The sequence below is a fragment of the Sorex araneus genome, chromosome 5 (assembly GCF_027595985.1).
Source record: "Sorex araneus isolate mSorAra2 chromosome 5, mSorAra2.pri, whole genome shotgun sequence".
Lineage (NCBI taxonomy): Eukaryota > Metazoa > Chordata > Mammalia > Eulipotyphla > Soricidae > Sorex > Sorex araneus.
In genome coordinates, this window is record NC_073306.1 from 40,859,442 (window position 1) to 40,873,097 (window position 13,656).

Here is a 13,656-nt window from a genome sequence, read left to right on the forward strand (position 1 = left end):
TTTTGTTTTAGGGCTACCCCAGGGGTACTCGGGGTTTACTTCTGGCTCTGTGCTCTCTACCATTACTCTTGGTGTTCAGGGGACCATCTGGTATACTTGGGAACAAACCAAGTTCGGCCCCGTGCAGGGCAAGTCTCCTACCTGTTGTATTATGCAGCCCAATGATGTAGTTTTTCTATACACACATTTTCTGCTTTGTTTTGTTCTTTTTTGGGGGGTGAGGGGCGGGGGGGTGGGAAGAGGTGGGGGAGGCCACACCTGGTGATGCTCAGGGGTACTCCTGACTCAATACTCAGAGATCACTCCTGGCAGTGCTGAGGCAAGGGGTGGTACATATACAGTACCAAGAACTAAGCAGGTATTGAGAGTATGCAAGGCAAAAGTCTCAACTCCTATACCATCTCTCTGGCCTCTACAAAAGTTTTCATATATAAAAATCATTAATTATAAGGTATGGAGAGAGAGTACAGGAGAAAGGCACGTGCCTTGCATAAAAACGACCCCAGTTCAATCCCTGACATAGCATGTAATCCCTCAAAATAGAGTCGGGAAGGAACCTTGAGCACTGCCACAAGTGGCCCAAAAATCTAAGTGAATAAATTTTGTACATAAATAAAATGGGGGACTAGGGGGAGGACAACACAACAGTGCTTATTCCTGGCACTGCACTCAGAATTATTACTGGTGGCTCAGTATGGAGTCCCCAGGATAAAATCTGGTCAGACAAGTTCAAGGCAAACACCTTACACACTGTGCTATTTGCTCTGGCCCCTAAATTCAGAGATCTGAGAAAGACTCTAGCAAGGATTACTGGATTTTTCCTATTTTGGGGTGGGGGGGAGAAGACGGTGGAGAGCTTCAGCAGTGCACAGGGCTGACTCCTGGTATGCTCAGGCATCACACCTGGTGGGACTCGGGACCATAAGACAGTGCCAGGAATCAAGCTCAAGTTGGCAATATGCATGGCAAGTGCCCTACCAAAAACTCTACTATCTATCAGCCCCTCTACCAAGTATAACTAAAGACCTTTTAGGGGGACTACGGAAACAGTTTAAAGGGCTAAGGTGCAATCTCTGAATGTGGGAAGCTTAAACTCAATTCCTGGCACTGGCAGAAAGTACCCCAAGTACTATCAGGAGCAACCCCAAAGCATTATGCCCTAAGCATGACCCCAGAACAAAGAAACTACAGTTCCCCAAAAGACCAGCTTTTAATACAAAATAGTTTCATTAAAGAAACAAAAGAAAATGCTAAAACACATGTAAAATAATAAACAAGGTTCTTGGGGCCAGAGAAATATAGTGGATAGGGCTCTTGCATTGCACTCAGTAGACCAGGATTTGATTTCTGGGGCCACAGATGGTACCTAAGCGCTACTAGCAGTGATCCCTGAGCACAGAACCAAGAATAAGCCCTGAGCACAGTAGGGTGTGCCTCTCCCCTACCCTCAACAAAACAAGCAAACGAAACGTGTAAAGCTCTTGATTCCAAAGGGGGGGGGGGGAGATTATAAAACGAGGTATAAAATTCCTGACCCTGGTTGCCATGGAGTTTTGTAAACAACAGGTACCAAAAGAAAAAAAAAATCACATAAATTAAAGAAAAGAAAACTCTAGAAAAACTAAGGTGCTGCTTACTCTTCGTCTGGGCTGTGGGAAGCCATCCCTGTGTCGTCGTCTTGTTCGAGAACGTGCCTGGATCCCCTGTCCTTTATTAAGTGGGTCAAAGGATTCTAAAATGACAACGGAAAGTACAATGTGAGAAAAAAATAACTCACAGACTTAAATATAGATTACAGATTGGAAGAAGGAAGTATCAAGTAACTAACACTATACTCATAATTTTGTGATAAAATTTTTACTTTTGCACTTTAAAAAAATCCTTAAGAATATAGCAGTTGGGGCTGGAGTGATAGCACAGTGGCTAGGGCGTTTGCCTTGCACGCGGCCGACCCAGGTTCGAATCCCAGCATCCCATATGGTCCCCTGAGCACCGCCAGGGGTAATTCCTAAGTGCATGAGCCAGGAATGACCCCTGTGCATCGCCAGGTGTGACCCAAAAAGCAAAAAAAAAAAAAAGAATATAGCAGTTAACTCATTTGTGGAATATAAAATATCATAGTATGTCAACACCCAAGGATAGTAAAGACAGGGTCAGGAAAATTGTTTTCACAGTTGGAAGCCTGCCTCATGAGCTGGGGGAAAAGACAGCTAGAATAGAGAAGGGAACACTAAGTCAATGATGGTTGGAGGGATCGTTCGGGATAGGTGACGTGTGCTGAAAGTAAATAAAGGACCAAACATGATGGCCTCTTATTATCTGTATTGCAAACCATTATGCCCATAGAGAGTAAGAGAGAAATTGTCTGCCATTAAAGCGGGGGAAGAGACTGAGGTGAAAGGGGGCTGGGAGGCAGAAGGATACTGGGGACACTGGGGTAGAAAATGTACACTGGTGGATGGATGGGTGTTCGATCACTGTATGGCTGAAATTCAAACATGAAAGCTTTGTAAATGTAGCTCACCGTGATTAAAAAAATAAGAATATAGCAGTTAAATGAAATTTTTCATGACCAATAGAAAAAATAAAGAAAATCCTGACATGCATATGATGCCCGAACACATGTGTTTCAGCTTAGCACATGTGGTGTCTGAGCATATGTCACCTGTACCATCCTGAGATGTATACTTCCATACCTTCATACTTTAATGCTGGGATCTGTTTTGGGGGCTCTCTCCGCACTGTGGAGAAGCCCGCATTCTCTCTTGAGCTCATTCTCTCTCACAACACCTCTCCACCTCCAAATTTCCAAATAAAACTCATTTTTATTAAAAAAAAGAAAATACAGATTTTTGGAAAAAAGCAAAGGCCACTTATAAAAGCAATATGGTACAAATTAACACCTTCGAAGGCAACTGCAATTATAAAGATTTTTTTGACCCTTGAAAATGTCAAGTCAGAGTTGCATCAACCTTCTAAAATATAGGATTGGTGAGAAACAGATTATACCACTGTACAAACCTGATGGAAAATCTGCTTCCAGATCCTGTTCTGTTTCCCCTTTTGAGAACTGCTTCAATTCTGAATCAGCCTCTTGTGCAGCATTTGACTTTAAGGCATAATGATTCAACTCTTCCTCCCAGCTATGTGGAGTAGATACTGCCTCTGATTCAAGATCACCACTGTAAGTACTTCCTTGGTCTGAAATACACATAAAACAAGCCCTCAAATACAAGAAAAACTCTTTCCCTTCCCCTTACCCTTTTAGGCCGTACTGGGGAAGAGGGGCAAAGGATGAGGAGGGAGAGAGGAGAGAAGAAAGAGAGGGGAGAGAGGGGAGAGGAGGAGGCCCAGTGCTCGGGGACCGAATCCGGGTTGGTCACATGCAAAGGTAAGTACCCTATCTACTGTACAATCCTTTGGCCCTCAAGATAAGACTCTTGATATGCTCAGGATAATTCCTAAATGTCTGAATACTGAAAACTGACATGACTGCTGGACCAGTCTCACAGAACTATATTCATAACCTTGGTAAACATTTTAAAGCATTATCTCAAATTAATCCTTGAAACCAGTATTTCAGATAGCTTCAATTATTTTTACTGCAAATGGGCACATAATCATAGATACTTGATATCCCCGAAAAAGTTTCTGGAATTACAAACTAAATCCAACGATGTGAACGCTTTATGGATTTGTTGTATTAATACTACTACTACTACCACCACTACCACTACCACTACCACTACTACTACTACTACTATTATTTGACTCTAAGGTCACACCCAGAGATGTTCAAGGATTTACTCCTAACTCTGCTCAGGTGACCTCATGGGAATCAAATCTGGGTCAGCTGCATCCTAGGTAAGCACCCTACCGGCTATCCATCCCTTTGGCCTCTGGGTCCTTGTTTTTTATTTGTTTGGGAGTCATACCTGATAGTGCTCAGAGCTCTGCACTAAGGAAGCACTCCTGGTGGGTTTGACAGACTATATGGGAAGCCAGGGATTAAACCTGGGTCAGCCACATGCAAGGCAGATGCCCTAAGAACTCACTTGTACTACAGCTCTGGGCCCCCTAGGTCTTTATTATGAAGATCATAATATGTCTAAGAACAGGCATATATGACCAGGGAAATTAAACTAAGGGCATGATTTGCAAGTAGTAGACCCAGTTTGACTCCTGGCAGGCATCACATGCTCAGCCAGCACTACTCAGTCCAGTAACCCCCACACCAGGGTAAAAAAAAAAAAATTTACAATTACAAACCTTTCTCAAATATCTTGGTGTCTAGAAAGAGTTCCTGTTCAGAAGTTTGTGATCCTAAAAACCAGGGGGAAAAAAAGACAATTTATATATGAAGAACAAAACTGCATCTCAAATGAAATGATTATACTATATAAAGAAATATATTAGGGAATTCTAGTTAAACACCTCACGCGCAGAAAAAAATTCACTACAAAATTAAGACACTGGTAGAAAATTAAACAAGTTTCAGGGAGACAAATTGCCATTGGCAACTGGTTGTATTTCTACGTAGTGGAATTGTATTTCTACATAGTGGAATTAAGTCATAGGGAAGAAAAACCTTTACTTTTGATTTTATGCTCTTGTGCTTTTGAAACCCTTTTTCCCTAACATTCCCTCCCACTGATAAATTTGCATTTAACTGCTATTTTTCTCTCCTAAATACGAAATATGCATTATCACAGCAAAGAAAGACTGAAAGACTTAAAATATAACTTATATGGAGAAATCAGCACATGAAACTAAACAGAATATAGTTTTCTTAACTATAGATACTTAGAAAGTAAAAAGATTCGGGCTAGAATGACAGTACAGTAAGAAGGGCTACTTGCCCTCCATGTGGCTCACAAGAGTTTAATTCCCAGAATTCCATTTGGTCCATTGAGATCTGCCAAAGGTGATTTCTGAACAAAGCCAGAAATAATCCCTGAGAGCAGCCCCCCAAAAATCCCAAACAAGCCAACACAAAAGTAAAAAGTCAAGAATTAGAAGCATTGGCTCTAAAAGACTTTACACAGATAAGATGCGTGTTGTCACACAAAGCAGACCCTGACTGGAACTCATAGCGCCACATACTGTCCCCAGGCATTAGCAGGAGTGATATAAAATAGCCTGAGCACTGCTGGGTAGAGCATGGAAACTAAAATATAAAAAACAAAAGAAAAATTCAAAGTATTAAAAAAATTAGAAGTGTTAATGCCCAAAACTGGGGGGGTGGGGGAAGAGAGAGAGAAAGAGGGAGAGGGAGAGAGAGGGGGAGAGGGAGGGGGGAGAGAGAGAGAGAGATAGAGAGAGAGAGAGAAGAAAAGCACCTGCCATAGAGGCAGAGGCAGGCAGGAGGTGGGGGGGTGAGGGCTGATGGCAGGGAACCTGGGGACACTGCTGCTGGGAAACATACACTAGTGGAGGGATGAGTGTTGGAATACTGCATTACTGAAACCCAATCATGAACAGCTTTATAATGGTCTATCTCAAATGATTTAATGAATTAAATAAATGAATAAATAAGCAAATAACTGGAAGTGTTTTTTTAAGACTTTATTTTAATAAAGGTACTATTTTCAATATTTTGGGGGGTTTATTTTTGTTTAGGGGCCATACCCGGAGATATTCAGGGGTTACACCTGGTTTTGCACTCCTGGCAATGCTTGAGAGACATATAAAATGCCAGGGGTCATACCTGGGACAGCCACATGCAAGGCAACCTCTACTTGTGGTACTGTTGCTCTAGTCCCACACAACAGAAATAGAACAAAATTTACTTGGAAAGAGGTAAGGAGAGAGAAAGAGAGTAAAAATGTATTCAAGAGAGAACATGGGTTCGAGAGAGTAAACCAGCAATCAAGCAAAGAAACACAGAGATATCTGTTCAAATAGAACAGGGAATTGAAAGAGGCAAGCCCCCAAATGCGCTTGGTTTTAAACCCAAGCAAAGTGCTTCTATTCCCAAAAACAAAGGTAAATGAGCTAGTTCTCAGCTAACTGAAAATCTTTCCTCTCCTTTGTGTTTCTAAACCATCTGATTTCACTTACTGTAAAGTAATTATAACTACCTACTTTGAAGCACCTACAAAATGCTAACTATTGATTTGAGATCTTAAAATGAGAACTATCACTAGGAACTAGCTAAGCTTCCAAACTATATATATAAATGTACAGATTCAGAAGCTACAAATTTCTGCATTTATAGATAGAAGCAACAGCCTAAGATAATATATACACACATATTACAAATACATGTATTTTAATATCTCAGACTATTAATATCTTAAATACATAGACACGCACAAATATACATACACACACAAACAACTCCCCTTCCCAAATCCACATGTAAGTGAATTCAAATTTTGGAATTATAAAGAGCAAAAGGAGATCAGAAACACTGGAATAATAAGTAAGCTTTTATCCATCTCTCAGTATTAAAAAACTTCCTGGCAACAAAACAGCAAATTTGATAGTATTTTTTAAAATGCTATGATGTTCAAAATTCATTTAGCACTTATTGTGTAAAATCATAACCTAAATCTGTGACTGACATAAACACTGAGAAAAGATTATCTTCTAGGTTTATCAGTGACAGATAAAACTTATTCATATAAAAATTCACATATGGGGGCTGGAGCGATAGCACAGCGGGTAGGTGTTTGCCTTGCAAGCGGCCGACCCGGGTTCGATTCCCAGCATCCCATATGGTTCCCTGAGCACCGCCAGGAGTAATTCCTGAGTGCAGAGCCAGGACTAACCCCTGTGCATCGCCAGGTGTGACCCAAAAGCCAAAAAAAAAAAAAAAAACCAAAATCACATATATTTTAGTTATCTATTCTAAATGCTATTCTATCTCATTATGAATAACTCTGCTGTAGAAATTTTAAAGGTGGTACTATAACTGATAAATGGATAATAACACATTTTGGGGTCAGAGAACCGAATTCAAGGTCTCACTCCATCACTTCTTGACTAACCATTTTGAGGAATCTGCAGTAAACAGTATCCTTCACCCTCCCTTCCTAACACAAAGCGTTGTTACGAAGTTAGAAGAGATGATATACATAATGTATCTGAGGACAATACCTAGTACAATAAACACAAAGACAGGTTAATTACTATTATTGACTGTAATTGTACTGGAGCAACAGCACAGCGGGTAGGGTGGTTTGCCTTGCATGCGGCCGACCCCAGATCGATTCCTCATCCCTCTCGGAGAGCCCGGCAAGCTACCAAGAGTATCCCTCCCACATGGCAAGCCTGGCAAGCTACCCATGGCATATTCAATATGCCAAAAACAGTAACAAGAAGTCTCACAATGGAGACATTAGTGGTGCCCCCTCGAGCAAGTCGATGAACAGAGGGACCACAGTGCTACAGTGCATTCTACACCAAGAGAACACAATTTACCCCTACTTTTCATCCCGAAGTTTCACTTACCATCTATACAGTTACTATATAACAGTAATTTGTATTGAGCTACTGTGGATTTGAACACAGGACTAAAAATGATAAGGAAGCTTAAGATATATACATCCCCCAGTCTGAAGTCACTAAATTGAAAATTGTACTGAATAGCAATGCTTTATAAAAATGATATAATTCTTAGATATACTGAACCAGAGAGATAATATAGGGATTAAGGTGCTTGGCAGGAGTTACCCCTGTACATAGGGCCAGGAGTACTCACTCAAGCATCACCAGGTATTGTCAAACCCCCTAACACCAAAAAAATAATTTTCAAATGTTTCAACAAGTATAACAGTAACAGGTTCAGTATTTAAACATAATAAAACTTTTAGAAACATCTTGACTGGCTGATACTTAAAATTACTTGTTACCTGAAAATTTGAAGGTGTGTTTTTTCTTTCTTTACTTTAAAATGATACCAACCTCCCTGGGATAGAGTCTTTTCCTTTTCTTCGTCTTCTGCAATCATTTCTGCCATCTCAAGGAGATCAGCTTCAAATGGATGTGAGGGAAGCTTTTCCTTAATGTCTTCAATACTCTCAGGTACTTTATCTTCATTATCCATTGAGGATGGAATAACCATAGGAACAGGCATCTGGAAGATCAACGGTAGATTAAAGCGTTTCTTGGATAAAAGGTGTGTTGCCAAAACTAGAAATTGTTAGGGGCCAGAGAGACAGTACAGTGGGTAGGGCATTTGCCTTGCATGCAGTGGACCCAGGTTAATCCCAACACTCCATATAGTGCCTGAGCCCGCCAGGAGTGATCCCTGAGTACAATGTCAGGAGTAAGCCCTGAGTACAGCCAGGTGTGACCCGGTAACAACAGTAACAACAAAAACCTAATAAATATTAAAGTGACAGACAATTACCACTGCTGAAATACATGTTTTTTTGTTTTTTGGGTTTTTTTTGCTTTTTGGGTCACACCCGATGATGCACAGGGGTTACTCCTGGCTCTGTACTCATCACTCCTGGCGGTACTTAGGGGACCATATGGGATGCTGGGCATCTAACCCGGGTCGGCCACGTGCAAGGCAAACGCCCTACCGCTCCAGCCCCGAAATACATATTTTCATTGCTGAAATGAACCTCAAGGTGTGGCCCAAAATCCTCTTCTCAACAAAACCAAAACCAAGATATAGACAAAAGTGGTCCTTGACATATTCTGTATTAATATGTAAAATAATAGTCAACCAGCGTTTGATACAATTTACCAACAGATTTTCTTAAGCTGTAAATTTAAAAGTAAATAAGAATTATTATCTCTCTGATATGTGGAATATAAAAGTACATTATAAGGGAATTATAAATAGCCAATGGTATCAGCCTCTGAAACAGCCTACAGAATTAAATTTGCCAAGGGGTAAGGCAATGGGAAAGGGCCTGCAGACCCTTTCTGTGGGGGGAATCTGCCATTCAGGTGGTGGATATGGTATTAAAACACAGCACCCACTATCAATTATACTACGTATCAGTGCTGAAAGAAAAGAGGGAAAAAAGCCCTACCCTCACCCCCAACTTTAGGGCCAGGGAAATGGCTCAAAGGACTTGAGTACAAATACATTTGCATACAGAAGCTCTAGGTTCGATCCCTGGTCATGCATGATCACAGACACTGAGCTGGGAATACCCCTAGAGAACTGCTGGGTTTGGCTATCCCATCACCCCAAAAGTTCTTTATTTACTGATCAATGGTTTCCAGCATCATGGAAATTCATAAACTTAGCATCAAATCTCAGAATATGCACTACTGTCACCACTGCAGGCACTATGAATATTCCGGTGTCATCCCACCACCAAAAAGACTCCTTCCATTTCTTGTTTCCCTCTTCCCCTCTTCCAGTCCCCCAGCAACCAATAAAATAATTTTTATGGAGTTAAGTATTTCTTGCTGGACCCATAAATATATATTTTAAAAACACTGATTTACAAATGTATTCAGAATACAGTTGTTTCAGGTATTCAATGCTCCAACACAATTTACACCACCAGTGTGACCTTCCTTCCACCAATGTTCCCAGTTTCCCCAATTTCTCTTAACGTGCACAAACAAATTTACATCCTATCACTTGCTGGAACTGTGTATTTTTTATTGAAAAAAAAAGTATTATGCTAAATTATTTAACTTCCAAATAACTACTCACTGGAACTGGAATGCCAAACGGGACGGGTGCATACTGAGTATAAAGATGAAGAGGTAATGGCACGAACACTGGTACAGGAACGGGTACCACAATGATCTGGGGCTGACTTGGAGCGTCTTCTAATAAAGAAATTAATAAGATAGGGTTAAAAACACCTTAAATTTTAAGCACAGAGATTAGTAACAATCTGACACTAGGAGTTCTTAGAAAAAAGAAGTACATCTAAAAGTGGGCAATACAAAATAAGAGTATCGAAGAATAAAATAGATGTAGAGTATAAGTTGGATGGATAAGTAGACCTCGAAAAGTGATTTTAGAAAAGACATATGCAAAAGTATTAACATAATTAAGTAGAATAGTTTCAGAGAGAAATATGAACTTGTAGAACAGCTAGTTTTGTGAAGCAACAATGCACATTTTTGCATCATTTATAACAGTGAAAAACTACTATAGACTGGTAGAGCAAAAAGTAATGTGGAACTGCATTAAAAAAAGGATTTAAGTAGTCCAGAGAACTCAATGGGCTGAGCATATGCTCTCCATGTGGGAGGCCCAGGTTCTATCTCTGGCACGATATGATCCCCCAACAAAACCCCCGAGCACTGTCAGGAGTGACCCCCACAAACAACAGAGCTGAGAGAAGCCATGACCACCATGGGGTATGTACAAAACAACAACATTAAAAATTAAGCAAGTCAAAGGGATGTAAAGAATGTGGAGTATAGATACAAACACCAAAATGCACTTCTGGAAGTTCCTAATATATAGATCTTAAAAATTTATCATAAAAAAATGTGTAGCCAGCGGGTAGGGCATTTGCCTTGCATGTGGCCGACCCGAATTCTATTCCCAGCATCCCATATAGTCCCCTGAGCACGTCCAGGAGTAATTCCTGAGTGCAAAGCCAGGTGTAACCCCTGTGCATCGCCAGGTGTGACCCAAAAAGCAAGCAAGCAAATGAATCAATAAATCAAAACACTGAATCATTACATTGCACAACTGGAATCAATATGCTTCATATTATACATATATCAATTATATCTCAGGGGAAAAAAAGGATAATGTCGTTGCTGTATTAGCATGGATTAAAAAGTATGTAATCTGTGAATTAGAAAGCAATTACAATATGTGGAGCAAAGATGACAAGTGCTCAAGTACTCAAGTACTTATTATATTTACAAAACAAATATAGTAACAGGAGCCAGAGCTATAGGATAGTGGGTGAGATGGTTGCCTTGCACATGGCCAAACGGGATTTGATCGCAGCACTCTGTATGATCGATCCCCCAAGCCCCAGGAGTGATCCCTGAACAGAGCCAGGAATAAGGCCTGATGTGGACACCCCCGCGCCCCAGCCCCCCAAAAATACAAATACCAGAGGCTAGAAAGTACAGCAGGCAGGGCACTTGCCTTATATGATGTCAACCTGGGTTTGAGCGTTGGCATTCTGTATAGTTCCCCAGCACCACTAGGGGTAATCCCTGAGCACAGAGCCAGGTGCACACCATAAACAATGCTGAGTGTGGCCCCAAAACCAAATCAAACAAAAAGCAAATAACATGTTTTAAAGTATTAAAAAAAATGAAATTGAACAGTAATTGATCATGAAGAGAGAGGAGCCCGGAAGCAGAGTACAGCAGGGAGGGCATTTGCCTTGCACATGGCTAACCCAGATTCAATCCCTGACACCCCATATGACCCCGAAGCATGCCTGGAGCAATTCTTGAACAGAGAGCCAGGAGTAATCCCTGAGCATCACCAGGCGTGGCCCCAAAACTCCCCCCTACAAAAGAAAAAGAAAAAAATCAGGAAATGGGGAATAGTGATGGGGGAGAGAATGGAAGACAATTATTTAATAAATATTAGTCTTTCCTGTGTGCCATGAAAATAATAATAAATAAATAGGGGCCAAAGCTATAGTACAGCAAGTAGGGTGCATGCCTTGCACATGTTTGGCCTGTGTTCGATCCTCAGGACTCATATGGTCTTCTGAGCCCACCAGGATGGATCCCTGAGCACAGAGATAGGAATAAGCCCTGAGCACCATTGAGTTTGTCGCCCCTCAAAAAACAAAATAAAACAAAAAACAAAAAACAAAACCTAATAACTTTAAAATCATTCGTGTAAGAGAACACTAATGTTAGCGGTAACTGAAAAGCTAATAATCTGACTAGGACTAGAGCTGAAAACTAAAATACATCAATTTTACATAATACAGTATCATAAAAAAGATAGAAATATCTGATGATAAAATGGCTGATACCCAAGCTACATATTAAATAATTCACTACTGATTTTAAAAAAAAAAAAGTAGAATTACATCTTCTGCACCTACACCTACTGCATCAATGTAGTCCCTGGACTAGAAGTACTGATTTTATCCAGAGTTTATTAGTATTATATGCTTCACTGTATTATAACTTAGTAGGCTTCCTAAATAATCCATATGCATACTAATGTTTGAGAAATACTGGTCTACAAAGTAACATTCCAGATGAAGAAACTAGGATTTGATTCTTCCTATTTTATGTTTTGATCCACTCCTGGCGGTGGTCAGGGCTTACTCTTGGCTCTGTGTGTAAGATTCACTCCTGGTGGGCTCAGGGAATCACACTTGATAACTGGGGATAGAACCTTGGTTAGTCATATGAAAGACAAATGCCCTATCCAGTGCGCTCTGGCCCAGATTCCTTCCTATTTTAAATTCTAGGACGTTTTTTGAACAAAATCTGTAACTGTAGTAAGAAAAGTAGAAGTCTGTGATATATGAGCCACTACCTGTACCACACTTCACTTCAGCCAGCACCACATGACTGAAGCGCTATTTGGTTTGCTTTTGTTTTGGGGTCACACCTGGTGATACTCAGGGGTAAGCCCTGGCTCTGCTGATTCCTGGCAATGCTCGGGGGATTATATGGGATGCTGCAGATCCAACCTGGGTAGGCCATTTGTAAGGCAAGTGCCCTGCCTGTTGTATTATCATTTCAGTCCAAGAAGCCCCATTTTGGGGTAGATGGGGGTAGGAAGAATATGTTTCCATTTTAACCATTCCCAAACAAGGTCTACCAGGGCAGGCAGGCAAGCAGGCCACCATAATTTCTCATCCTCGTCTGCTCCAAGTTGAAGAGGATAAATTTACTGGTAAAACTGTGGCTGAGAGAATCCAAGGTCTCCCCTCCCCGACCCAGTGTCCACCCACAAACTGGCCTGCTGGGAAAGAAGTCATCACTTTGCCAAGAGGTCACTACTTTGCCAGGTATGCAGAAAAGTGGCTCCAGGATTTTCTGTGGGGGTGGGGATGAGGGAGGCACTTAGTAAGAGTCTTACACAAGTTATCACCTGGTGTAGCCCTAGAGACCCCCAAGCACTGTTAGGGTGGCCCTCAAATACCAAGTGTCCTGGTGGCCCACAGCCCCACAGGACCTGGGCATCACTGCATCCTCGGTCCCTCATACCTAACCAACTGAATTAACTGCTGAGGCTGGTACTTCACCGAGAGGAACTTTTAGGCTACTTGAAACCTGAAGTGAAAGGTTCCCTTTCTGACCCCCGAAAAGAAGTTCTGAAGCTCTCTCTATGAAATTAGTTTCATTTGAAACAGCGTGCATAAAAGCTCAAAATGAATGCTTCTGGAAAAAACAAATTGGATTTTCTGCTTGTTTTTTAATTTTGGCTTTCGAATACAACCAGCTATTCTCAGGGCTTACTCCTCACTCTGCATTTAAAAATCACTACTATAGATTCGCAGGGAACCATATATGGTGCCATTCAAACCAAGATCAGCCATGTGCAAGGCAAGTGCCTCAACCTTGCTATCTCTCTGTACCCCATCTTTTTAGCATGGGGAGTACATAAAGTATATGAATTATATTTTCACTATAATTTATATACTTATCTTTTCACTTCATTTTAGGTATAATTTTGATATTACAAAACACCTATGTATACTGACCAAGGATTTTTCTTTGTTGTGGTTTCTCTTTCTCTCTGTCTGTATGTTCCATACATGGTGCTGAGGAATCAAC

At 40.9% G+C, this 13,656-nt stretch overlaps 1 protein-coding gene across 5 annotated transcripts in view; it reads right to left on the reverse strand.

The window, feature by feature from the left end:
* The window catches only part of ZMYM4 (zinc finger MYM-type containing 4), a 122,382-nt gene that overhangs the window by 23,903 nt on the left and 84,823 nt on the right, over window positions 1-13,656 (reverse strand). For all 5 annotated transcript variants that reach the window (XM_055137871.1, XM_004614261.3, XM_055137868.1 and 2 more), the window contains 5 exons: window positions 9,632-9,750; window positions 7,909-8,080; window positions 4,270-4,323; window positions 3,022-3,201; window positions 1,638-1,732 (listed from right to left, as the gene is read on the reverse strand). In XM_055137871.1, coding sequence (XP_054993846.1) covers window positions 1,638-1,732; window positions 3,022-3,201; window positions 4,270-4,323; window positions 7,909-8,080; window positions 9,632-9,750 — 620 coding nt within the window. The remainder of the gene's footprint in view (window positions 1-1,637; window positions 1,733-3,021; window positions 3,202-4,269; window positions 4,324-7,908; window positions 8,081-9,631; window positions 9,751-13,656) is intronic.